General features: G+C 47.3%; 1 protein-coding gene across 2 annotated transcripts in view; it reads left to right on the plus strand.

Moving 5' to 3' along the window:
• Window positions 1-7,844: 7,844 nt before the first annotated feature.
• The window catches only part of LOC119964446, a 97,781-nt gene continuing 80,105 nt past the window's right edge, over window positions 7,845-25,520 (plus strand). The window contains exon 1 of one of the 2 annotated variants that reach the window (XM_038793930.1): window positions 7,845-7,946. In XM_038793930.1, coding sequence (XP_038649858.1) covers window positions 7,884-7,946 — 63 coding nt within the window. In that variant the 5' untranslated portion in view covers window positions 7,845-7,883. Of the gene's footprint in view, window positions 7,947-8,062; window positions 8,262-25,520 lie in introns of those variants that run through there. The other variant, XM_038793929.1, reaches the window with a different exon arrangement.

Here is a 25,520-nt window from a genome sequence, read left to right on the forward strand (position 1 = left end):
CAGGGTTAATGGTGTAATTTTGTTATTTTGTAATTGTTACAGGAATATTTTTGAAGCTTAAAATAAGTCTGACCCGCTACTTTTGTTCAGTCATGCGCATCCTGCAGAATAAACCCAACTCCCTGATTTGTCATCATCAGCCTTGTCTTACCAAAGTGTTTATTAGTTTCACTTATCGAAAGATTAGATAGGTGCGCACGCCAGAATGTGCGTCAATTGGATGTATTATTGAAACTGGGCTTCTGAGTTTCCATGACTCTGTATATCACCAAGAAATGTATTGCCACCCTGCTCTTCACTCCCACCAACCCCCCAAGAAAGACATGTAATTTCTTGAAAGTGATAAAGTTCGATACATAAACAATAAGACATGACATATTGTGTTCCGCATGAGAGTCTATTCGAGTCATCAGTACCCTGATGAGGGTCAAAATAGAGTCTGATCTTATTCAATTTGAGAAGCAGCACGCAAGAAATCTGTTGTTCAAAATTATTGATTTCAACAATGCCAGTGTATGTTTATTTTGCCGTGATCTCATGCAGAGAGATTTTCAAATGACCTGCCCATTTGCGTCATTGCATACTTGCCTGTGCTGTCATTTAACAATTTTATTTTTCGTTTAGATCTTAATCACTCAATAAAAGCAGAACTTCGTTGCTGTTTTTACATTTTGGAACATTTGAATATTTACGTTTATTTCTCTTCTTTTGTTTAACTATTTCTACAATCAGTTCTTTTTTAAACACTTGCCATTTTAGGGCAGCACGGTTGCACAGTGGTTAGCGCTGCTGCTTCACAGCGCCAGGGTCGCAGGTTTGATTTCCCACTTGGAGTCTGCATGTTCTCCCCATGTCTGCATGGGTTTCCTCCGGGAGTTCTGGTTTCCTCCCACAAGTCCTGAAAGACGTGATGTTAGGTAATTTGGACATTCTGAATTCTCCCTCTGTGTACCCGAACAGGCGCCGGAATGTGGCGACTGGGGGATTTTCACGGTAACTTCATTGCGGTGTTAATGTAAGCCTACTTGTGACAATAAAGATTATTATTATTTTAGACTTGCTTTATTTTTTTGTCCCAAGTCGTTTATTTTTCTTCCAGATGTATCTTTGTTTACTCCTGAAACTTTTAATATTTAATGTTTCCCACAGTATTTACCTCCCATAATCTTTTATCATATATGTACAGTAATTCTTGTCAAAGGTGAAGCTCACTTCATCCAAGGTGATTTTTGTTGTGTTTGTTAAGATGATTAATGTCCTTTTTCATCTTGATGAGATTATGGACAATTAGAAGCCTCCCTTTTGAAAGAGTTATTACAATTCCTGTAGAGACTAATAACTTTTAAAAAGTTATTTCCCAGAAACAAAAGTAAAAGGATCACATGACAAGATTTCAGGTTTAAGACTTTTTTGTACCAAACAAAACGACAATCAGTGGCGACTAAATATTACCTGGAAGACAACTAATCCACTACACTATATAAGAGGTAACTTCTTAAAACAACCAAAAACCCACACTCAGTTTATGCATTACAGCAGACTCCAAGCAGAAATGTAGTCTTATGTTTAAAGTCCCAAGCTCCTTCGAGCCTTAACATGCTCCTGAACAGCTTGAACCCTGCTCCCCAGGGTGAATCTTCTAGTGTCTTATTAAATTGAGCCCCTTAACTCAATTCAATTTTTCGAACATACTCAAAGGGAATTTCAGTAGCAAGACATTCTCTGGAAAATGCTTGATCCATAACTCTCCACAAGCCTCATTTCTTTGAACTAGGCAGTCATCCTTAACAGCACTCTGCTTGGTGGTTAACCCCAAAACAGTTCTTTGATTCTGCTTGGCATGGCAGCATCTGTTGCGGATCTTGTTCCCCAAATCTGGGAGTCTGTAGTCAGTCAGATCGGCTGCCTCTTACTTTTGTGTCCAGGTTATTTCTTATTGTAAATTCTATAATTCTATGGTTGATGGGATATGGGCATTAATTGCCCGTCTTACATCCTACACCTTATTTTCAATAGGTTTTGACCTAGGTCCCTATCTCCATGGCAACCAGGCCACAAAGACTTGCCTCCAGTCACATTCTGTGGGAGGTGAGATCCCCTCTCCAAATGGCTCAATTTTGGCTTGAATTTTAAAAAGAGTTTAAAACGTAAACATCTTTTAGAATTTCAGTGTTCATAACAGAGTGCATGAGCAAGGTTGTTTTTGTAACTGGATGCCTGTTTTGTGGAGTTCTGCGGGGATTGGTGCTGGGTCCCTTGTTTGTAGTAATAATTAATGATCTGGATGTGAATGTAGGAGGTGCGATAAGTAAGTTCGCAGGTGACACAAAAATTTGTGGTGTGGTAACTAGTGAGGGGCAAGGCCTTAGATTACACGACAATGTAGATGGACTGGTTACATGGACAAAAGAGTGACAAATGGAACAAATGGAAAAAGTGTGAGGTAATGCATTTTGGGAGGACTAACGAGGCAAGGAAATATAATATGAATGATCGGACCATAGGAAGTGCAGAGGATCAAAGGAACCTTCACAGATCTCTGAAGTCAGCAGAACAGGTAGATTAGGTTACGAATGCCTATGGGATCTTTGCCTTTATTAACCGAGGAAATCCAATATAAGAGCAGGGAGGTTATGCTGGAGCTGTATAAAACACTGGTTCGACCCCAGCTGGAGCACTGTGTGCAGTTCTGGTCATCAAGGAATGATGTGGAGATGCCGGCGTTGGACTGGGGTGAGCACAGTAAGCAGTCTTACAACACCAGGTTAAAGTCCAACAGGTTTGTTTCAAACACGAGCTTTTGGAGCACAGCTCCTTCCACAGGTGAAATTCAGCTGAGGAAGGAGCAGTGCTCCGAAAGCTCGTGTTTGAAACAAACCTGTTGGACTTTAACCTGGTGTTGTAAAACTTCTTACTGTGGTCATCAAGGAAGTGATTGCATTGGAGAGGTTGCGGAGGAGATTCACCAGGATGTTGCCTGGGCTGGATAATATCAGCTATCAAGAGAGTTTGGGTAGGCTGGGGTTGTTTTCCCTGGAGCAGAGAAGGCTTAGGGGGGCACCTAATTGAGGTGTATAAAATTATGAGGGGCATAGATAGGACAGGACAGTTCTTTTCCCTTTAGTGGAAGGGTTAATAACCAGGGGGCATTGATTCAAGGTAATGATAAGGAGGTTTAGAGGAGGAGATGTGAGGAAAACCTTTTTCACCCAGAGAGTGGTTGGAATCTGGAACTCACTGCCTGAAAAGGTGATAGAGGCAGGAATCCTCACAAATTTTAAGAATTATTTAGATGAGCACTTGAAACACCATAGCGTACAAGGCTACGGACCAAATGTTGGAAAATGGGATTAGAATAGGTGCTTGATAATCGGTGTATACGTAATGGGCCGAAGGTCCTCTTTCCATGCTGTTAAATTCTATGACTTACAAGACAAATGGATCGACTGCCAAATGATGTAAAATGTCATTAAAATCTGTAAATTGAAAATAATTAATTTTAAATCAATGGAACAGTGGTGCCAACAATCAATGACATGATTTCTAGCACTCCAATGGATACTGCATGGTTGTACCCACATAAGCTCCCAAAAACTGAAGTCTACATTCAGAAATGCTCCAAGTTGATGTTATGCATCCTGGGCTATGAACAGTGGATTTGTTTAGGACCAGAAGCAGACCCACCAGGAAGTCCCCTAATCTTGATCTGACCATTGGGTGGTCAAAGATGAACCACAACCAGAAATTGAGAAGCAGAATCTGCAGGTGGCGCAATAGAGCCTGCATGCTCTCGCACTACAAATCTATCTGAAATAGATTTGTCTGATTACAGAATAAACATGCAGTGAACGTATCGGTAAAGTAACTCAAATATTTATTTGACGCCTCTGCGCCATTCATCTACTCAAATGTCTCGAGTGGTAGGATGAAGAATGTCAGATCTGGAAATAAAACACTTACTTTACTTTTAGCCTAAACTGTCAACATCAAGTGTTCTCAGGTAAGTGTACCAAAGCAAAATGTTTTCTACTTCACTCATGGATATACGCATGAGGGGCTGGTTTAGCACAGGGCTAGATAGCTGGCTTTTAAAGCAGACCAAGGCAGGCCAGCAGCGCGGGTTCAATTCCCTTACCAGCCTCCCCGAACAGGCGCTGGAATGTGACAACTAGGGGCTTTTCACAGTAACTTCATTTGAAGCCTACTTGTGACAATAAGCAATTTTCATTTCATTTAATTTAATTTCAATATGCTGAAATTATAACTTCAGAATACCATCGCAACTTACACCATTGTTTCTTGTTTTATCATACTATCCTGATGTATCAGAGATGACCAATTTAATGCCAATTGGTGCCAAATTGCAGGAAGCAATTTGATGTAACCCCCAGACACTAGGATTAAGATTAACACTGCTGAAACGTATTCACGTTTTGGTGGGTCTGTCAACCAAACCGAGAAGTCTATTTTGGAATACAAAGTGAAAGGACATAGGAACAAGACTAGGTCATTTAACCCCTTGAGCCTTTCTACCATTCAATTTTATCATGATTGATCTGTGACCTAACTCCATGTGTCCACCTTTGTCCTAAAGTGAAGGCAAAAAAACACCTCCTTTTCCCCTCTGCACCAAATTCCCAAGTTCACACTGTCTTTCACAATGCACTCCACTTATACAAATACTGTATGACTAGTTTGCAGATAACGGTTAACTTTTATGTACCTTTTTGAACCACACCCATGTCACAAGTGGCCACTCAATAGAACATAGAACATAGAACATTACAGCGCAGTACAGGCCCTTCGGCCCTCGATGTTGCGCCGACCTGTGAAACCACTCTAAAGCCCATCTATACTATTCCCTTATTGTCCATTGCCTATCCAATGACCATTTGAATGCCCTTAGCGTTGGCGAGTCCACTACTGTTGTAGGCAGGGCATTCCATGCCCTTACTACTCTCTGAGTAAAGAACCTACCTCTGACATCTGTCCTATATCTATCTCCCCTCAATTTAAAGCTATGTCCCCTCGTGCTAGACATCACTATCCAAGGAAAAAGGCTCTCACTGGCCACCCGATCTAATCCTCTGATCATCTTTTATGCCTCAATTAAGTCACCTCTTAACCTTCTTCTCTCTAACGAAAACAGCCTCAAGTCCCTCAGCCTTCCCTCATAAGATCTTCCCTCCATACCAGGCAAAATTCTGGTAAATCTCCTCTGCATCCTTTCCAATGCTTCTACATCCTTCCTATAATACGCCAACCAGAATTGCACACAATACACCAAATGTGGCCGCACCAGAGTTTTGTACAGCTGCAACATGACCTCATGGCTCCGAAACTCAATCCCTCTACCAATAAAAACTAACACACCGTACGCCTTCTTAACAATCCTCTCAACCTGGGTGGCAACTTTCAGGGATCTATGTACATGGACACCGAGATCTCTCTGCTCATCCACACTACCAAGAATCTTCCCATTATTCCAGTACTCTGTCTTCCTGTTATTCCTTCCAAAATGAATCACCTCACACTTTTCTGCATTGATCTCCATTTGCCACCTCTCGGCCCAGCTCTGCAGCTTATCTATGTCCCTCTGTAACTTGTAACATCCTTCCGCACTGTCCACAACTCCACCGACTTTAGTGTCATCTGCAAATTTACTCACCCATCATTCTACGCCCTCCTCCAGGTCATTTATAAAAATGACAAAGAGCAGTGGCCCCAAAACAGATCCTTGTGGTACACCACTAGCAACTGGACTCCAGTCTGAACATTTCCCATCAACCACCACCCTTTGTCTTCTACCAGCTAGCCAATTTCTGATCCAAACTTCTAAATCACCCTGAATCCCATGCCTCCGTATTTTCTGCAATAGAGTAATTAATTAAGTTAAGAGTAATTAAGTTCCCTACCACCTGCCCAAGACTAAGCTATGATCGAACAGGTTTTGTGCTTATGAACCCAACTGGTTTAAATATTTTCTTATATAAGTGGTGGTAGAGCATCAATAAAAACTAACACACAGGGCGCGATACTCCAACCTCGTTGCGCTCTCACAAGGCTGGTGAATAGTGGGAGAGGCCAAAAATGAGATCCACACCGGGCGGCAAACAGTTTGCGATGCAATCAGCCCACTCCTGTAGGCAAAATCAGGATCTTGTGAGAAACCAATTATCATCACTTAAGCCTCATTTCCATGCAATTACCTAAAGCGACCCCATATCCAACGGCCTCCCATCATTCAGCAACCTCCCCAGCAAGTGGTCACGTTGGCGCCGATTAGTACTCCTTTTGAAAAACGTGAATCTGGCGGAAGGGCTTCTGTGGAGAACCAAGGAGGTGAGTAGCCATCTTTGTTTGCATGCAAAGAGACTGGAGGAGCTGGTTTTCTACCCCAGTGCTCAGGGAGTGGGGGACTCTCGGCTGGGGTTGGGGGAGCTGCCATGGGGGGTGGGAGGGTGGGGGGGGGGGAAGAGGTGCTGTGGGGGGGGGGGGGGTAAGGCAACTGCTTGCAGCACCACCATGCCAACCTTGGATCATATTCACCCGTTTATGAGGCAACATTTGTCCCTGCCTGTCTGCCCCCCCGATCACCTGTACCAGAATGTTGAGGCCCCTGTGGGGCCTTATTATAATAATAACAATCTTTATTAGTGTTACAAGTAGACTTACATTAACACTGCAATGAAGGTACTGTGAAAAGCCCCCAGTCGCCACACTCCAACGCCTATTTGGGTACACAGAGGGAGAATTCAGAATGCCCAATTCACCTGACAAGCATGTCTTTCGGGACTTGTGGGAGGAAACCGGAGCACCTAGAGGAAACCCACGCAGACACGGGGAGAACGTGCAGACTCCACACAATCACGCAAGCCGGGAATCGAACCCGGGACCCTGGTGCAGTGCTAACGACTGTGCTACTGTGCCACCAAGTGGACCAGTAAATGTTGAATTGCGTTGCCGGCCTCACTGGGCCGAGCGCCGGGAAACTTGCGGCAATTCCCGTTCACTACCACCCTTCGAAATTTATTCCAGAGAATTGCCCCCAATAGATTAATATTCCCCATTCCATTCTTCCTTCCTGCAGATAACAGAATCATGGCCATTGAATCTGCACTGGTGCTTGGAAAGAGCACCCCACTTAAGCCCACGCCTCCACCCCATTCCCGAAACCTTGTAATCCCACCTAACCTTTGGGCACTGAGGGCAATTTATCATGGCAATTCCACCAAACCTGCACATATTTGAACTGTGGGAGGTAACCAGAGCACCCGGAGGAAACCCACGCAGACATGGGGAGAATGTGCAGACTCCGCACAGGCAGTGACCCAAGCCAGAAATCGAACCTGGGATTCTGAAGCTGTGCAGCAACAGTGCTAACCACTGTGCTACCGTGCTGCAACAGCTCCATTCGCTCCATCTTTCCTCATCTACTTCTGCCAGCATGCCACTGATTCTTCTCCCTCATACGCTTATCTAGTCTTCCCTTAAATAAGGACCAGGGGCATCAGCCTGCTCCTTGTAGGTTTAGCTCACTGAGCTAAATCGCTGGCTTTTAAAGCAGACCAAGCAGGCCAGCAGCACGGTTCGATTCCCGTACCAGCCTCCCCGGACAGGCGCCGGAATGTGGCGACTAGGGGCTTTTCACAGTAACTTCATTGAAGCCTACTCGTGACAATAAGCGATTTTCATTTTCAACTCCACTCCACTCCACGCTGAAAGCAGGCAGTTTGCACATTCTCACCACCCTCTGGGTGAAGTGGCTTATCCTGGATTACCTATTTGATGCACAAACATCGAACCTATCACATCCTGGGATGGAAACCCATCTTGTTATTCTGGAGGTGACACCGCCCTCCCCAACGCATTGCCAGTCAACAATGGGCTCCAGCTGGCATTCCTGGAGTGAAGGAGGGAAGAGTGGGTGTGAAAACTCGTGCTGCGTGAGTAACAATTCAAACCGGGGGAGGGGAGATAAACTGGCTTCCAGTCGTTTCCATGGAGAGTTGTCAATTTTGTGTTGGTTGGTGTGGACTCTGCCTCCTTCCCTCCCTCTCTGTCTCTCTCAGGAGGAGGAGTGAGTGGAAATGCAGCCACTGGGAGGCGGCTGGATGAAAGCAGCGGGACCAGGCTTCCACGCTGGCGGCGCTGGCTTCAGGGCGAAGCGGCAGCCCTGTTCCCCTGCGGCGAGCGGGCACAGTGCTCACTCCCGCAATCCGGGACGGTGGCTTCGGACAGGCGCTATTCCCTGGAGACCGGTAAGTGAGGCGCAGTCCCTCCCAGCAAGCCCCCGTCCTCCCCCCTACTCCTCGGAACCATTGACCTGTCCTGACTATAAAGGGTCAGCGGTGGGAACCGGACGGCGCTATCCCAGGAGGGGTGTGAAGGTGAAGACAAGGGTAAGCTCCTCGCCAAAGTTCACTCAAAAGTTTCACCCCTGAGGGCTTCCATAACTTTCTGAGGGAAAGTTGTGTTTTTTCAACATGAAAGCACTTCAAATCGATTATAAATTAAATCGCACTTCTGCCGGACGATTTGGCTAGTAGCTGTAAGGACACGGTTTATTCTTGCTAGTTATTTTTTTGTGTGTGTTAACTTGGTGGTTGGGATTCTTTTGCTTCCTTTTTATTGCTAGTCAGGTCGGTTGCAGCATCGTTAAAAGTTGTGTTTGCATTCACCAGTGACGATTTTACCCTGCTGCCTCTCTGCATAGCAACCAGAGAAATGCACCCCCCCCCCCCCCCCCCAATCACTGCTGTTGTCTGAGGTGCTTCGGTACCAAGGAAAGTAAAATGCTGGGAGGGAAGACTGATGATTTAACACAAAACCTCCCAAATTCATGACTATTGCTGCGCAGGGTTGCACAGTGCCAGAGACCCCGGCTCGATTCCGACCTTGGGTGACTGTCTGTGCGGAGGTTGCACACTCCCCGTGTCTGTGTGGGTTTCCTCCGGGTGCTCCCACGGTCCAAAAACATGCAAGTGAGTTGGATTGGCCGTGCTAAATTGCTCCAAAAGGTTAGGTGGGGTTACGGGGATGGGGTGGGGGCATGGGCCCAGGCGGGGGTGCTGTTTCAGAGGGCCAGTTCTGACTCGATGGACCAAATGGCAACCTCCTGCACTGTCGCGATTCAATCTTGTTAATAACATTCAAAGTTGTTGAAGCTTTCAGCAGCAGAACTGAAGTATTTTCCAATCAAGGTGGTTCAAATGGTTGTTAATGCAATTATGGCACTGTGCTTATTATGGAAGCAGGTAATGTCACTAGCTTTGCATAGCTGACTCGCAAATAGTGAAACAAATGCCATCATGGTATGGGTGCCCATTGCCAGCTGTCCCTCGATTTGAGGATCGTGAGTTTCAGCCATGGGTTTACATGTGATTAATCTTGATTAATAAGTGGATAAGGAGTTATGGGAAGAAGGCAGGAGAATGGGGATGAGAAACATATCAGCCAAGATTGAATGGCAGAGCAGACTCGATGGGCCGAATGGCCTCATTCTGCTATTATATCTTACGGTCAAACAGGTTGATTCTTGACCCAGAGAACTTTGGGGACATGGAGTTGGGAGTTCCATGAAGTAGTGGGATCCAGATTGCGGGATTTGCTTCCTTTTCTTTCCTTCTCTCCCAATGCTTTACCTCACCCTTAAGGCGTTGTGATTCAAAGAGCAATGCAGCTCGACGGGCAAGTTGTCACCACTTTAAATGATTGGTAGTAAGATCGTCCCAATCGTTTTTGTCAATGCTGTCGCACTCCGGGGAGGTTTTTATCAATACTGTCACACTTTAAGGTGAACTTCAGAGTGTCTTCTTTGTCCGCCCTTAGGACTTTTGCATTTTCAGAGTTGAGAAAACAACATGGCAGGCAAGATGCTTTTTGGCCATCCATCCAAGTTGATTTTGCAGCAGATTACGCCTGAATGCGTGTGGGGCCAGCTTCAAGGTCACAAGCTCTTTGACGGTTATCCCATTTGAATCTAGGTTGCGGCATAGGCATTACTGATGGAATTCCTTTGGCGCTGGTGTCACTGCTCCACCATCCACGTCTTACTACAAGAGCGTGGCGACAACAGCTGCTTCGTGCACCAGGAGGTCCTTGTTGTCAAATACTCACTACCATAGTTCTTGCGCAGCTCGTTTGGTGTTGAATCACGTCCACAATGGTGGCCTGATTTCTGTCAAGATAGGGGAAGTGCTCAACAGATTCCAGAATCTCTCCTTCAACATATGGGAGATTGGCAACAGTCAAGGATAGGTCGAGTTTCTTGTACATAGAATTGCGGTGATCAAGAATGCCTTGTGTTGCCATCTTCGTAGAGACCGATCACTTTTTAAAAAGTGATTCATAGAAACATAGAAAATTGGAGCAGGAGTAGGCCACAGGACCCTCTGAGCCTGTTTTGCCATTCAATATGATTTTGTTTCTTTTTATGGGATGTGGGCTTCGCTGGCTAAGCTAGCATTTGTTGTCCATCCCTAATTGCCTTTGAGAAGGTGGTGATGAGCTGCCTTTCTGAACTACTGCAGACCGTGTGGTATAGTTGCACCCACGGTGCTATTAGGGAGGGAGTTCCAGGATTTTGATCTAGTGACAGTGAAGTAATAGTGATATATTTCCAAGTTAGGATGGTGAGTGACTTGGCAGTGGCTAGCATTGCTGCCTCATGGCGCAGAGGTCCTAGGTTCGATCCTGGCTCTAGGTCGCTGTCCGTGTGGAGTTTGCGCATTCTCCCCGTGTTTGCGTGGGTTTCGCCCCCACAACCCAAAGATGTGCAGGGTAGGTAGTTTGGCCACACTAAATTGCCCTTTAATTGGAAAAAATGAATTGGGTACTCTAAATTTATTTTTAAAAAGGATGGTGAGTGACTTGGAGCAAAGGTTCCAGGTGTTGGTGTTCCCATGTATCTGCCCCTGTACCTGCTGTCCTTGTCCTTCTAGGTGGTAGCGGTCGTGGGTTTGCAAGGTACTGCCGAAGGGGTCTTGGTGAGTTCCTGCATTGCATCTTGCAGATGCACACTTCTGCGACTGTACTTCGGTGCTGGAGGGAGTGAATATTTTTGTAAGGGGTGCCATTCAAATGGGCTGCTTTGTCCTGGGTGATGTCAAACTTATTGAGTGTTGCAGCTGCACTCATCCAGGCAATTGGCGAGTATTCCATTACACTCTTGAATTGTGCTTGCAGACAGGCTTTAGGGAATCAGGAGATGAGTTGCTTGCCACAGGATTCCTAACCTCCGATCTGCTTTTATAGCCACAGTATTTAAATGGCGAGTCCAGTTAAGTTTCTGGTCAATGGTAACCCCCCCCCCCAGGATGTGATATGTGATATAGGTGATCATCCAACTCTTGTTCCCACTTTCTCCCCATATTCCCTTTAGCCCCAAGAGCTATATCTAACTTCTTCTTAAAAACATACAGAGTGTGATTAAACATACAAAAACGTCCCATTTGGGTGCATATAGTGGGGCCTTTTTCAGCACCCGTTGTGCTGAGAACGACCCCGCTATTGTAGGGGCTGGTTTAGCTCACTGGGCTAGACAGCTGGTTTGTGATGTAGAACAAGGCCAGCAGCTCGGGTTCAATTCCCGTACCAGCCTCCCCGAACGGGCACCGGAATGTGGCGACTAGGGGCTTTTCACAGTAACTTCATACTTGTGACATTAAAAGATCATTATTATTATCAAATGGGACTCTGTCGATTTTCTTTGGCCTCGGCGAAGAATGCCTTGCTGAGGCCACATCCCTCACCATTTTTAAATGCCGTTCCGATCTCTTGGACATCCCACCACGGCCTCCAGACTCCTCACTTCCCCACCTTCTATCTCCAGTGGTCCATGAGCCCCATTCATCCTACGCCTTAAGGGCAGAACACTCCGGGCCCAATCCCTACCACCTTGGCAGTGCCACCCAGGAACCCTGCCACTGCCAGGGTGGCACTGGCATGGTGCCCATTTGCAGTGCCAAGGTGCCAGGCTGACAGTGCCATGGTGCCAGCAGGAGCGCCACCTTGCCCAGAGCCCGACCACCCAGAGGCCTCCGATGGCCTGGGATATCCCCCAGATGCCGTTATGCCTGATCCACGTTTGTGTGGACTAGTGCGAAACAATGCCATAGCGAGATCCCTCAGCAATGGGTGTTAGTTCCTGGGGCCTTGGGAAAATCGGGCGCAGCCATTGAATATGTTAATCTGGCTCTCGCCCAGCGAGGGCAAGATCCAGAGATCACGACATCTTACGAGATCACGTTAGATCTTGCAACGCGTTCCGAGTGTCTCAAATCTCACAAGTAAGATTTATTGGCCTTGTTGTGTCACCAAGTAGGGTGTGACAAGGCCATTTCATCGTGCCCACAATGTTTTGGCCTCAACTGCTTCTTGTGGTATTGAATTCCACAGGCTTACCAGTTACTGAGGTTTACAGCATAACTGTACCTTAAAAAAACATTTTGTGATTTTTCAGAGACTGGGCGTGATTCTCCCGAAAGGGAACAAAGTCCCCTAGCGAGGGACTCGCAATGCCGAGTAGTCAGCATATTGTTGGCTATATTGGATTTTTTTCTCTCCAGTCCAGGCACTGAACCGTATCTTCAGAAGGCCGAAGCACCACTCTATTACACCGCTGGTCGCTGCATGAGTGCTGTGGTAGCAGGTCTCCACATCGGTCTTTGGCCTCTGGATAGGCGTCATCAGCCACAACCGCAGTGGATAACCCCTGTCGCTCAAGAACCAACCTGTCAATCAGCAGGGAGCAACTCGAAGAGGCCATAAATCGTCGAGTGTGCTGGATGAAGGTGTCATGCACACTGCCCGGCTATCATGCTGAGACATGCATGATGCGCATCTCATGTCACACACCAGCTGCACGTTCATTAAGTGGAACCCCTTTTGGTTTGTGGAGAATGACCTGTCATCTGCAGTAGCTTGTAGGACGACATGCGTGACGTCAATCACCCAGGGGCATTTTGGCAATTGACGGTGAAACCCATTGTCCAGGCATCCTGGTGGGCTCGGTACACATTGAAATAGATGCATTGTTCCAAATAGGCAAATAGAGCCTCCGTGACGGATGTACTTGTGCACCGAGCTCTGTGAGATCCCGGACAGGTCCCCACTCAGCGCCTGAATGGACCCCATGGCGTAAAGGTTCAGGGCAACCGTCACCTTGACGGCCACTGGGAGCAGGTGCCCTCCCCTAATCCCCCGTGGTGTCAGATGCGCCATGATCTGGCAGATATGTCGCACTGTCCCCCTGCTCAGCCAGAGTCTTAAACGGCATGCCCGGTCTGGCAGGTCCTCGAATGACGGACACTGCCTATACACACAAGGCCTCATGCGGCGCCTCCTTCGCACGTCCTCCTCCTCCTCTGTCGGTTGGGTAGCCGGCTCGGCTGCCTCTGTTCCTCTGGGGCACACTCCGCGGCTGCAGCTTTCTCCTCCTCGAGTAGCTCCAGCTCGTACAACCTCAGGGCTGCTGCGATTGGAAGGCCACCATTGCTGGTTGTATTCCAATATCCTTTGTCTGCAGAGGGTGAAGTGCCGACATGTTAGCATGTTGGCGCTGTGGACACCATGGGGACCTCTGGCCCTGCCATCCTTCCCACGTGCCAGGGGCACTGTTGACTGGCGCTGCCCATACCAGTGGAATGCTCCGTGGCCCCCTTCCGGCGACGCCCTGTAGTGGCTACTGGAGGCGTGTTGCCCCGCCGGTGGGTGACGGCCGGTTGTGGGGTGGTGGTATGGTGGAGGGTGAGATGGAGAGTGGGGCCTGGGTTGGTGGGCTGGGATGGGGTGGTGGGGTGCGGGGGGACCCACACGGCATGATGCAGACGGCACGCTGCAGAGCCAGGGGCCAAGGTGGGTGTTTAGTGAGATGCCAAGCAAGATGGCTGCCTTGCGGGCCACGGCAATGGTAGTCCATGCCTGGACAACGTCCGAGTCCCCTGGGGGGTGATCACCCCCTGCACCACGGTCAGCCCGGCCAGTGTCAGGACCGGCAGCCCACGTTCATGCCTCTCTGTTTCCTACCTCCTCTCTATCTCTCCTTCATCAGCCACGATTTTTAAAAGCACACGTGAACCTCGCCGTGGGGAATGTCACACCCCCCTTGTGGAGGCGGATGATCGCAGAAGTGTGGAGAATACTGGGTCAGGCCCGTTTACTGTACATGCGGAGTGGAACACATTAGATGCACCGGTGAATTGCGATTTGGCGTGGAATGGATGCCCGCCACGATTTCAGTATCAGAACCGATTCTCCACCCAATCGCCTTTCCTGATTTTTGCCACCCACTTTTACTTAATAAAAACAGGGAGAAAGAGTCACAGGACTACTAATTTAGCTTCAACAATAAAAAAAAATGTATTCATCATGAAATGCTGTATTATGCTATAATACACCTTTACTCCCCCTTATCTTAACAAATACACACAAATTTTAGAGTTACGCAGAGTATAAAGAACATCTCAAGCTCATTAATCTCAGTAACACAAAGTCCCTTTGAATATACAAGCTGGCTGCGGTAAAATATGGACATTTCACTATAAACCGTTAGTGTCTGGATTTCCCATCCGAATCCCCCCCAGATGATTGTCATGTGAGTTTCCAAACTCCATTTCCAAAAACATGCTTTAAAATCTTCCTTCTCAATAAGGCTTTCCATTAGTGGTTTGCATTCCTACTCCAGTCCAGGTTTTCCAAATGGCTCTTAAACAAAGCTTTTGCTCCACTTGTAACATTGGACCCAGTATCCAGGTTTTACATCATCCTCTTTAAGATTGTTTTGTCCTGGTTGCTGTACAAACTACTCACAAATGCTTTCAGTCTCGATTTCCGAATTCTATAAAATTTGCATCAAACTTTTGATTTGCCTCTTGAAGTCTGCTTTCCCACTTTAAATCTAGTTACTGCAGTTGTGTCTTATTTACTCTTCCTTGACCTCTTCGGAACAATACGTTGGTCTCTGTTCTCTCAACTTCAGTCATCTAAGATCCCGGGCAGTGTGAACCAGGGAGCTGAAGTGTAAAGACCTGGGGCTGGATTCTCCGCCCCGCCATGCCACATTTCTGCCCCGACCCGCCGGCGGGATTCTCCATTACGTCGGCCGGTCAATGGGGTTTTCCATTGTGGGGCAGCCCAATGCCTTCGGGAAACCCCCAGGCGCCGGCAAAACGGAGAATCCCACAGGTGGAGAATCCTGCCCCCATTGTATAGTCTTCTGTGCCTGTTACTTAACTGCCTTTACCTTTCATCAGTAAACCCCTTTGTTGTCTCCAGTGTTGCCTCCAGTGTATGTCTAAAGCCACCATATTGGCGACGATCGCAGCCCACCATCGCGGTGAATTGAGGGGGTAGGAAGGAACAGTTGAGAAACTAAAGAAGCTCCAGCAAGAGTCGGAATCATTTAAATCGTGAATGAAAATGCCTATGATTGGTAAACTAGACCCATTTGACCAAAGGGCTGAGAATTGTAGTCAGTACATTGAACAGCTCTTTTGTTTACCTTGAACAGGCAAGGATAAGCAGAAGCTAATACTTCTGACAGTTTGCAGGCCCCAAATGTATAATTTGATCAGGAACCTCGGCCGGGAATCTCCGCTATCCGGCGGGGCGGGCCGTACCGGCACCAAGGAGTGGCGTGAACCACTGCGGCGTTGGGCCGCCGGAAGGTGCATAATCCTCCGCACCTTCAGGGGCTAGGCTGGTGCCGGCAGGGTTGGCGTCGTGCCAACCAGTGCCGAAGGGCCTCCGCCAGCCGGCATGAGTTGCCGCATGTGCGGGAACGCCAGCGTGTCTGGCTGAGAAAGCCTTTCTAACTTTCAAGAATGTCATGAAAAAGCAACCTGATAAACCACTTCACCAGCAATTGGTTAATTTTGTGGTATTGTACACTCAACGTTTCTTTCAAGCTCGGCGGTCACACCAGCTGAGCTGCCCGCAGGCCAATGGCCCGCGAACACGATTGGATCTTGGCTTTCCAAATTTAGCAGGGAGGGTGGAGGCAAGCCAGGCTTCCCAGAAGAGTCAGCAGCCAGAGCAGGGGGACAACAGGCTTTTATGTGTAGGAGACCTGATTTTGGTCTGTCATTTTGATTCGGGCCCGTCTTGGTTAAAAGAACAGGTTACGGCCCAGTGAGGGCCAGTGTCTAATGTGGTCAATATTAACGGGAAACATTCAGAAAGCATGGCAACCACTTGAGTCGAGGGATGACGACCCCCAACTTGGAGTTGGGAAGTCTAACTAGCGTTGTGAACACTTCCAGGCAAGGGGGTGACCAGGGATTCCTGATTCTGCTCAACCAGCTGCGCCTGTTGAGGCAGTGAGGCCAGTTCACCTGTCGTTAAGGTGGTACCTCCAGAGGTGGCACTGACTGTTAAAATTTGTAACTTCAGTATATAGCTTTTGGGGTAGCTGCAATAAGGGACTTAAGGGGGGAGGGGGATGTGGTGGGGTGCGGTTTCTTTAAGGAGGTGGCTTCCACAGACCCCGGACTGGATTCGCCTCCCCGCCGCACCACATTTTGGCCCCAACCCGCCGGTGGGATTCTCGGTTACGCCGGCCGTTCAATGGGGTTTCCCATTGTGGTGCTGCCCCAGTCTGTCAGGGAAACCCCCGGGCCCCAGCAAAACGGGAATCACACCGGCGGAGAATCACGCCCACCATGTTCGGCGTTCGGCTTGGAGCCAATCATGCGGGCGCGTGCAAACCCCAGCCTGTAGGGAGTTTGGCCGGGCCATGGGAGCAGGGCTCCGGGCAGTGTGGACCAGGGAGCAAAAGTATTAAGATCTGTTGTATAGTGTTCTGTTCGTGTTAGTTAACTGCCTTTGCCCTTTATTAATAAACCTCTTTTTTTGTTCACTGCTGGATGCTTCCAGTGTTTGACTTGAGCAACCACCATGCCAGTGGACTGGCCTGCTTTGTGTTGGAAAGTGTTCTCGCTGGAGTTCAGAAGCATGAGGGGGATCTCATAAAGACTTACAACATTTTAATTGGACAAGACAGGGTAGTTGCAGGGGAGATGTTACCAATGATGGGTGTGTCGAGAACCAGAGGTCACAGTCTGAGGATTCAGAGTAAACCATTTCGGACAGATATAAGGAGACATTTCTTCACCCAATTCTTTACCACAGGAAGTAGTTGATGCTAAAACATTGAATATATTCAAGAGACGGAAAGATATAGCACTTGGGGAGAATGTATCTATGCTCTTGTCGCAGTAATTATGTGACTGGTCCTGTTCTGTTTTTGGTCAATGGTAACCTTAGAATGTAGATGGTGGGAAATTCAGTGATCATAATACCATTGAATGTCAAGGAGACACTATTAGATTCTCTCTCACTTGTTGGAGATGGTCAGCGCCTCACATTTGTGTGGCATGAATCTCACTCACCACTTATCAGCCCAAGCCTGCATCAGGGTGTAGCCATTTGGGATGGCCACTTCCAGAACACAAAATGGATTTTTGCAAAGACTATAGGGAAACAATGGACAATGCTAAGAAAGCAGGCAGGCACAGAGCCTGGCTGCGTATTGAGAAGGCAACTCGCAGACGAGACTGAAACTGTAGGTCAATTAGCATATTGATGGCCCATCTCCGGGAACAAAGGAATAACTTTCAAGTAACCGATACTAAAGCAGACCCTAAGGCTGAGGAAATGGCGGAGGAAAGCTTCCCGCACTCGCACTCCGATATACACACTTCGATCCCCTATTTTCGGACTTCAACAAACCCCACAACCCCTTTAAGTGAATTAAAGTGCATCCGTTTTTTTTGTGTGTTTTGTTCGTTCCAATAAAAAGAAATGTAAAACTCTGTGCTTGACTGCCAAGCCAGAGAGACCTGTGTTGCTGCTATTAGGACAGTTTAAAATGTTGTAAATTATTTTGATTGTTTGATTGAGTATAGTTTAGTTAAGGATAGTTAGCGGTTCCAATTTTTTAAATTTTGTAATGCATGCCTGAATGTCATAGCGCCCCGTAGAATTTTATAATGATGTATGTACATAAAGTAAGTTGGGTAAAAGTTTCAATTCATAGGACAGAGTAGTGTAGGGCCTGTCCTTACTTATGAGGACTTCATAGGAGAACAAAGAAGATGCAGTTATGTGATCCTTCACGCTTCACGTTGAGGATCACAAGGAGGAAGTGTAGCCATCTGGGATGGCCACTTCCAGAACACAAAATCGATGTTTGCAAAGACTATAGGGAAACAATGGACAATGCTAAGAAAGCAGGCAGGCACAGAGCCTGGATGCGTATTGAGAAGGAAACTCCCAGACGAGACTGAAACTGTAGGTCAATTAGCATATTGATGGCCCATCTCCGGGAACAAAGGAATAACTTTCAAGTAACCGATCCTAAAGCAGACACCCCGGCGCCAGAAAAGACACAAACAAAGCAAGGCCAACAGCCACCTAAGACACGCCCAGCCATCAGGGCACCCACCCTTTATTGGTCGAGATCGATACCGACGATCAAGATGCGGTCCAATTAATTGGGGTCAAGTTCAAGGCCCACCCAAAAGCACGCGAAGCCCCCTTCAGGTATAAGAAGAACCCCCCGAGAGAGAGAATCGCTCTCTTGGACCTGGCTCTCAAAGCGGAGAGACCTGTCCACCAACTGCACCAGAAGCAGGTAAGTCCAAGGTCAACGCTCGCCATCAGACGGACGACCTTAGCTGTTCTCCTGTTACACCTTCGCACCCAACAGTCTCAGATACGAACAACGGCCATTGTTCCTCTGACTGAGTGGGAACCCGAAGTTAAGTATAGGCGTTAGCGGAGAGACAGTTTAGTTTATGGTATTTATGCATGAGTAGAGATATTGTGTGTAAATAAATAGTATTGACTTTGAACTATCTAACTGGTGCATTGGTTCTTTGATCAATATTCGGGTTTGAACCTTGTGGCGGTATCAAAAGATACCTGGCGACTCTAGAGCAAAACATAATTAGGATTAAGGAAGGTGACCATATTTAGAGCCAGATAAACAGAGCAACAAGGGCACACATTTGTTTTTGCATCTGAGGAAATTGGTGTGGTTCAAATGGTACTGAGCACAGGGAATCATCAGCGAACATCCATCCTCACTTCTGACCTTGTGCTGGATGGAAGGTCACTGTTGAATAAGCTGAAGATGGTTGGGCTCCTAATGCGTCTTAATACAAAGTGACTGAATTCTCACAGGGCTAGAAATTCTCATCTCAATTCGCAACATGTGTAGAAATGAGCGGAGAGAAAATGGATAGAAATGAAGGAGGAGAAGGCAGCAAATGTAATTTCTTCATTGTGTTGCTAACCAAGGAAGAACAGGAAAGGAGAAATGGATGGCAATAAAAGGAGTGGGAAGGAGCAGAATATGAAGATGTTGCTTTGTAATGGGGAGCAATAATGGGTGCCAGAAAGAAATGGTGAGGAAGGAGAATTGGTTCCAGCCTGACCTCAGTTGGGTGGGGAGTAGATAAAGGATGCTGCTGAACAAAGTGCATCTATGTATTCCTCCTATTTATTGTGTGAGATGGCAAAGAGTCGTACCAGTTGAGTTGCAGCCTCTGCAAGCTATTGCCAAAGAGTGGACAGTGAATCTGTGGACTGTTCCAGCTGGGTCGGAGAATCGCCGGGGGGGCGGCGTGAATCCTGCCCCCACAAGCCGCCAAATTCTCCGGCGCCGGAGATTCGGCGGGGGTGGGAATCGCGCCGCGCCGGTTGGCGGCCGCTCGCAACTGTCCCCCCCCCCCCCAGCAATTCTCCGGCTTGCGATGGGCCGAAGTCCCGCCCGTTCAATGCAGGTCCCGCCTGCGTAAATTGGACTAGGCCCCTTACCGGCGGGACCTGGCGGCGCGGGCGGGCTCCTGGGTTCTGGGTGGGGGGCGCGGGGCGATCTGGCCCCGAGGGGTGCCCCCAGGGTGGCCTGGATCACGATCGGGGCTCACCGATCTGCAGGCGGGCCTGTGCCATGGGGGCACTCTTTTCCTATGCGCCGGCCGTGTGGTCCTCCGCGATGGCTGGCGCGAAGGTGAACCCCCCCTCCCCTGCGCATGCGCGGGGATGACGTCAGCAGCCGCTGACACTCCTGTGCATGTGCGGACCCGCGCCAGCCGGTGAAGTCCCTTCGACCCCGGCTGGCGTGGCACCAAAGGCCTTCCACGCCGGCCGGCGGGGCGCAAATCACTCCGGCGCCAGCCTAGCCCCTGAAGATGCGGAGGATTCCGCAACTTTGGAGCGGGCCGACGCCGGAGTGGTTCACGCCACTCCCTCCGTCCGGCGCCCCCTGCCCCCGCCGGGTACAGGAGAATCCCGCCCTTTGTTTTTCATTATGATGATTAAAAATCTGTCAGTTGTGAACCAGAATAAAAGTTTATAATTTCCTGGGGAACTTCACTTCAACGCACGACTATTTTGTGTGCTCAGTTTGTCTTTGCTCTAATACAATGTTAGACTCAGCAACAGTTGCAAACTAATGTAGCTACTTGTTTCCATGTTGTGTGTGTGTGTGCTTATTATACGCAGGACTTTCAGCCATCGGCAATTGTATCAGATTTACTGAAACCATTAGTCAGCTTTTGTTTTTTAGATTGACGTTCATGCTTTTCCTTGCTCCACGGATTGGGTCAGTGGAAATATCTGCCGAGGTACAGAAATTACAATAACCGTACTGATAGGACACTGACAGAAAAATGTTTCAGCACCCCTTCCCTCCCCAAAGGCACTGCAGTTGGTCACATCAGTCAACTCCAGTTGCATTTGATGGATAGAGATTAAAACAAATATTTTTCAAATTCTGGATATCAAATAAAAACAACTGCTGTCAGCATCTGAAAAGGTAGGTCAATTTTTAAAGTTAGATCCTTCTGTCAGGGTGGGTAACCGGAAGATCCGTCTGAAGAAAACAAGGTAGTGGACGAGATTTTGATGGTGGGGGGGGGGAAGATAATGGAGGAGGGGGGGTGTGGATAGAAGAGAAACAAAAGCGAAAATGAATGAAGAATCAACACTGCCTCACAACTCAGAACTGTCTCTACAAAATTCCCTTTTGTGTCCTTGCACCCTGAAGGGATTAAAGGATTTCCGGTGTAGATTGTTCTTGTACATTTTGCATGTCCTTCCGATTGACTTTGTCCAGACATATCTTGGCACGCCACCTTGCTGACCACTGAAGGCAAAGGCACCCATTGGAAGTATCTGTATGTGGGCTTCCTTCCATGTACCTATGGAGATCTAGGTCGAAGGTTGTTGCACAGAGCAACAGCAATAACCTCCCCTTGATCTAATTCAATGATAACCATGTCACATGTACTTTTTGTGGCCTGGAAGATATGGTTCTCGACAGAGGAACTACAGTCTCACATTCTTTTTTTTGAGCGGCTGTTCCAAACGTTTGACTATTTTAATCCCACAGGAACCAAGAGGACATGGTTAAGTTTGACATCTTCCTTTTGGGTCTGCTCCAGTGACCAAACCAGTTTTCCCAAGTCCAGAATATGTAAATCTGGAGGATAAAGTCACTCTAGCTATCCGCCCATCTTCCATAACCTTACCCACACCCTGATGGTTGTTGAGAGGAAGCATAACCATCCACTATTGTGTAGAACGGATATTAATTGTATAATTGACGATCATAACAAAATACTGACTTGCTTTACGCTGGGCATTTTCTGGTTTGATTGGAGTTTGAGTTGATCATTTCAAAGTTACTGACTTCTGTGGGAGAAGAGAAGGATTATTTTGTTAGTGGTGTCCTGCTGGATATACTACCTATGGTACGGATTTCTGGCCAGTGCTGCTACAATTCCAGTGCAATACCAAATGTAGTAATTAAATCATTCCAATATGTTAACCATCCTCTTTTCTTTGCAGAAACCGTTGACTTGCAAAAGTTGGCATATAAATAGTTGGCATACAAATAGTTATCTAGTGGGTGGTGTGCGTGTATACGATAATGTCTGTGCGAGTAGCTGGGTCAGCCAAGGAAAACTGGAAATGCAGCATTTGGCAAATGAAAAAGTGTGCAGCATTTTTATGTCAAAATGTATGAGAACGCATCTGAATTATAGGGCTCTTCTTCACTTATTATCATCATCGATTACTACCACACTGAGTGGCATTAACATTCCCTCCTCCACTTACACTGTAAACTCTCTGTGTTAAATTTTGTCAATGGGGAAAGCATGTCAATTTATTCAGATCTGTTCTGCCTACAAAGGATGTTATGATACATGAAATGTCATACAACAATAGCTGTTGTAGTCACTGAGTTAATTTTTTCAATGCAGGCCCTAGTCACTCAGCAATGCTGTGCAGCACTCTCTTGAGCCTCTGTCATTGAAGAAAGAAGGTTTAAATATTTCAAATATATCTATAGTTTATGCCCTGACAGTCATTCTGGATGGGTAGCACATTGGCTAGCACAGTTGCTTCACTGTACCAGGAACCCGGGTTCAATTCCCGGCTTGAGTCACTGTCTGCGCGGAGTCTGCACGTTCTCCCCGTGTCTGCGTGGGTTTCCTCCGGGTGCTCCGGTTTCCTCCCATGAGTCTCGAAAAACATGCTTGTTAGGTGAATTGGACTTTCTGAATTTCCCCTCCATGTACTCGAACAGGCGCCGTCGTGCGGCGACTGGGGAGTTTTCACAGTAACTTCACTGCAGTGTGAATGTCAGCCTTCTTGTGACACTTAAGAAAGATTATTATTATTTTCTCCTCCTCTGGCAGCCCATTTAACTAACTGCCATTGCTCACATCCTTTACCATCTGTATCAGTCCTTTCTGGTATTTAAGTTACTGCCCTGCCTCTTCCAAAGCAAGTTGACCTGCACCTGTCTTCGCAACCTTTCCACCAGTCACTGCCAATGTATGAGATTCCTTTCACCTTGCATGTTCCCTCAATTGCAGCCTCATCAAATGTGCTGTTAACCAGTACCCTGTCACATTGCGGGTAGAACCTAGAATTTACAGTGCAGAAGGAGGCCATTCAGCCCATCGAGTGCACCAACCCTTGGAAAGAGCACCCGACTTAAGCTCACGCCTCCACCCTATCCCCATAACCCAGTAACCCCGCCTAAACTTTTGGTCACTAAGGGGCAATTTATCTATTTTTTAAAAAATATATTTTTTTCTATAAATTTAGATTAACCAATAATTTTTTCCAATTAAGGGTCAAATTAGCATGGCCAATCCACCTACTCTGCACATTTTTGGATTGTGGGGGTGAAACCCACGCAGACACGGGGAGAATGTGCAAACTCCATACGGACAGTGACCCAGAGCCGGGATCGAACCTGGGACCTCAGTGCCGTGAGGCAGTTGTGCTAACCACTAGGCCACCGTGCTGCCCCAGGGGCAATTTATCTTGGCCAACCCACCTAACCTGCACATCTTTGGACTGTGGGAAGAAACTGGAGCATCCAGAGGAAACCCACGCAGACACGGGGAGAACGTGCAGACTCCTCACAGTCAGTGACCCAAGCAGGGAATTGAACCTGGTACCCTGGAGCTGTGAAGCAACTGTGCTAACCACTGTGCTACCGTGCCACCCATTCAGAATGACTGTCTGGGCATAAACTACAGATGTATTTGAAAGATTTAAACCTCCCTGTTTCAATGACAGAGGCTTAAGAGAGTGCTGCACAGCATTGCTGAGCGGCACGGTGGCACAGTGGTTAGTACTGCTGCCTCACAGCTCCAGGAACCCAAGTTCAATTCCAGCCTTGGGTCACTGTCTTTGTGAGTTTGCACTTTCTCCCCGTGTCTGCGTGGGCTTCCTCCGGGTGTTCTGGTTTCCTCCCACAGTCCAAAGACGTGCAGATTTGGTGGATTGACCATGCTAAGTTGTCCCTTAATGTCCAAAAAGATGTGTAGGTTAGATTAATTGGATGGGGCAAGGGAGTGAGCTTGGGTGAAGTACTCTTTCAGAGGGTAGGTACCGACCCGATGGGCCGAATGGCCGCCTTCTGCACTGTAGGGATTCTATGATTGCGAGGGAGATATTGCAGTGGCACAGACACTGAAGTAACAAATGTTGAGGTACCAGAGAGACTCAGAATTGGGAGGAGAGGGGAGTGGGAGGGGTAAGAAAATTGAATTGTTGGAGAGGCAGAGGAGGAAGAGGGTGAAAGTATGAAAGAGAAAAAGAAAGAGAGCAAGAACGCACACTTATGATGGTACAATGAATATGAGATAAGCAGAGATGGAAACTCACTCGTAACTAAAAGAACAAACTTGAATTGTCATCCCTTAAAGACATTTTAAATCCATCACTGTTTGAAGTTTTCATGTTCAAATACAATTTAACTTGCAATGAATAAGTAACTTGTTAATTGTTAAATGCAAGTTACAATGTCTTGCCAGTTATGCATCACTGCAACGTAGCTGGGTAGAGTCCTTTGGAATGCAGCATTGTGACACCATTTCAGGGAGGCAATCACTCACTATTTTGGTTTGACACTGAATGAAACGTGAACCTGGAGTTGTCCAGCTAGGCTGACAATTTACAAATTCACTGGAGGAGGCCGGGATGTGGAGCTATTAGTTGGACTTCCTTTGTTAAATGTAAGCAGAGTATTTTTTAATGTTTTCCTGTATTTTTTTAAAAAGCTATGAGTGAAGCTTTGTTTGTTAATCCAGGCTACCAGCAGAGCTTTTCCATGACTACAATGTGAGTCCAGCAGGGCAGTATAAATCGGTTACTGCCCACTGAGGATTAATATTGTAGCTACTGCTCTTAAATTGGTAACACATTACAGCCACTACAAGTCGTATGAGACCTTGTGGAGCCCCTTTTGGGAGACTGCTTTGTGGGGTGATATGATTGTTGCTTGTCATGCTGCTACTGAGACTCCTTTCCTGAATGGGTCATATAATGGGTGCAAAGTGGGGTTCCCCACTGTACATTACAGTTCTGCTACTTGGCCCTTTCTGGAACCGTCAAGTGGTTACAGTTGTTAGAGGACAAGGTATAATTTAATTTTGTAGGATCCTGTGGGCTGCCTTTCAGAGGGTTAAAGTCAGATTTTGAAAGGTAGAGGATTGTCCATTAGAAGTTGGGGAGTTTTGTTGGCTAGATTCATGTCGCTGATGCTAAGCTCTGGGCATGCAAGTCCATTACTGTTCAAGGAATTGCATTTATGTAGGGCCTTGGATGGAGAAATTGAACCATGTCACTTTTTAAAGTTTCTAGTTTGTTTATGCATAATCTCTTTGCTGGAAAGTAAAGGGGTCATACAATGAAGACCCTGGGGTTTCACAAGCTCTGTGGGCATGTCCAGCGCTTATTCCAATTGTTGTCCAGATCTGGAGCGGGATTCTCCGTTGGCCAATGCCAAAACCGGGAAAAGCGATTGGGCGGAGATTAGGTTCCGACGCCAATATTGCAGCGGGCGCTGATTTGACGCCAAATCGCAATTCTGTCAACTCGAAGCAGTGTAAATGCATTCCGGAATGCATTTGCACATCATGAGCGGGCTCGACCTGGTATTCTCCAGGGCCGCCATGATCCCCCTTCCGATGGGCCGAGTTCCCGATGGC

The sequence above is a fragment of the Scyliorhinus canicula genome, chromosome 4 (assembly GCF_902713615.1).
Source record: "Scyliorhinus canicula chromosome 4, sScyCan1.1, whole genome shotgun sequence".
NCBI classification, from domain to species: Eukaryota; Metazoa; Chordata; class Chondrichthyes; order Carcharhiniformes; family Scyliorhinidae; genus Scyliorhinus; species Scyliorhinus canicula.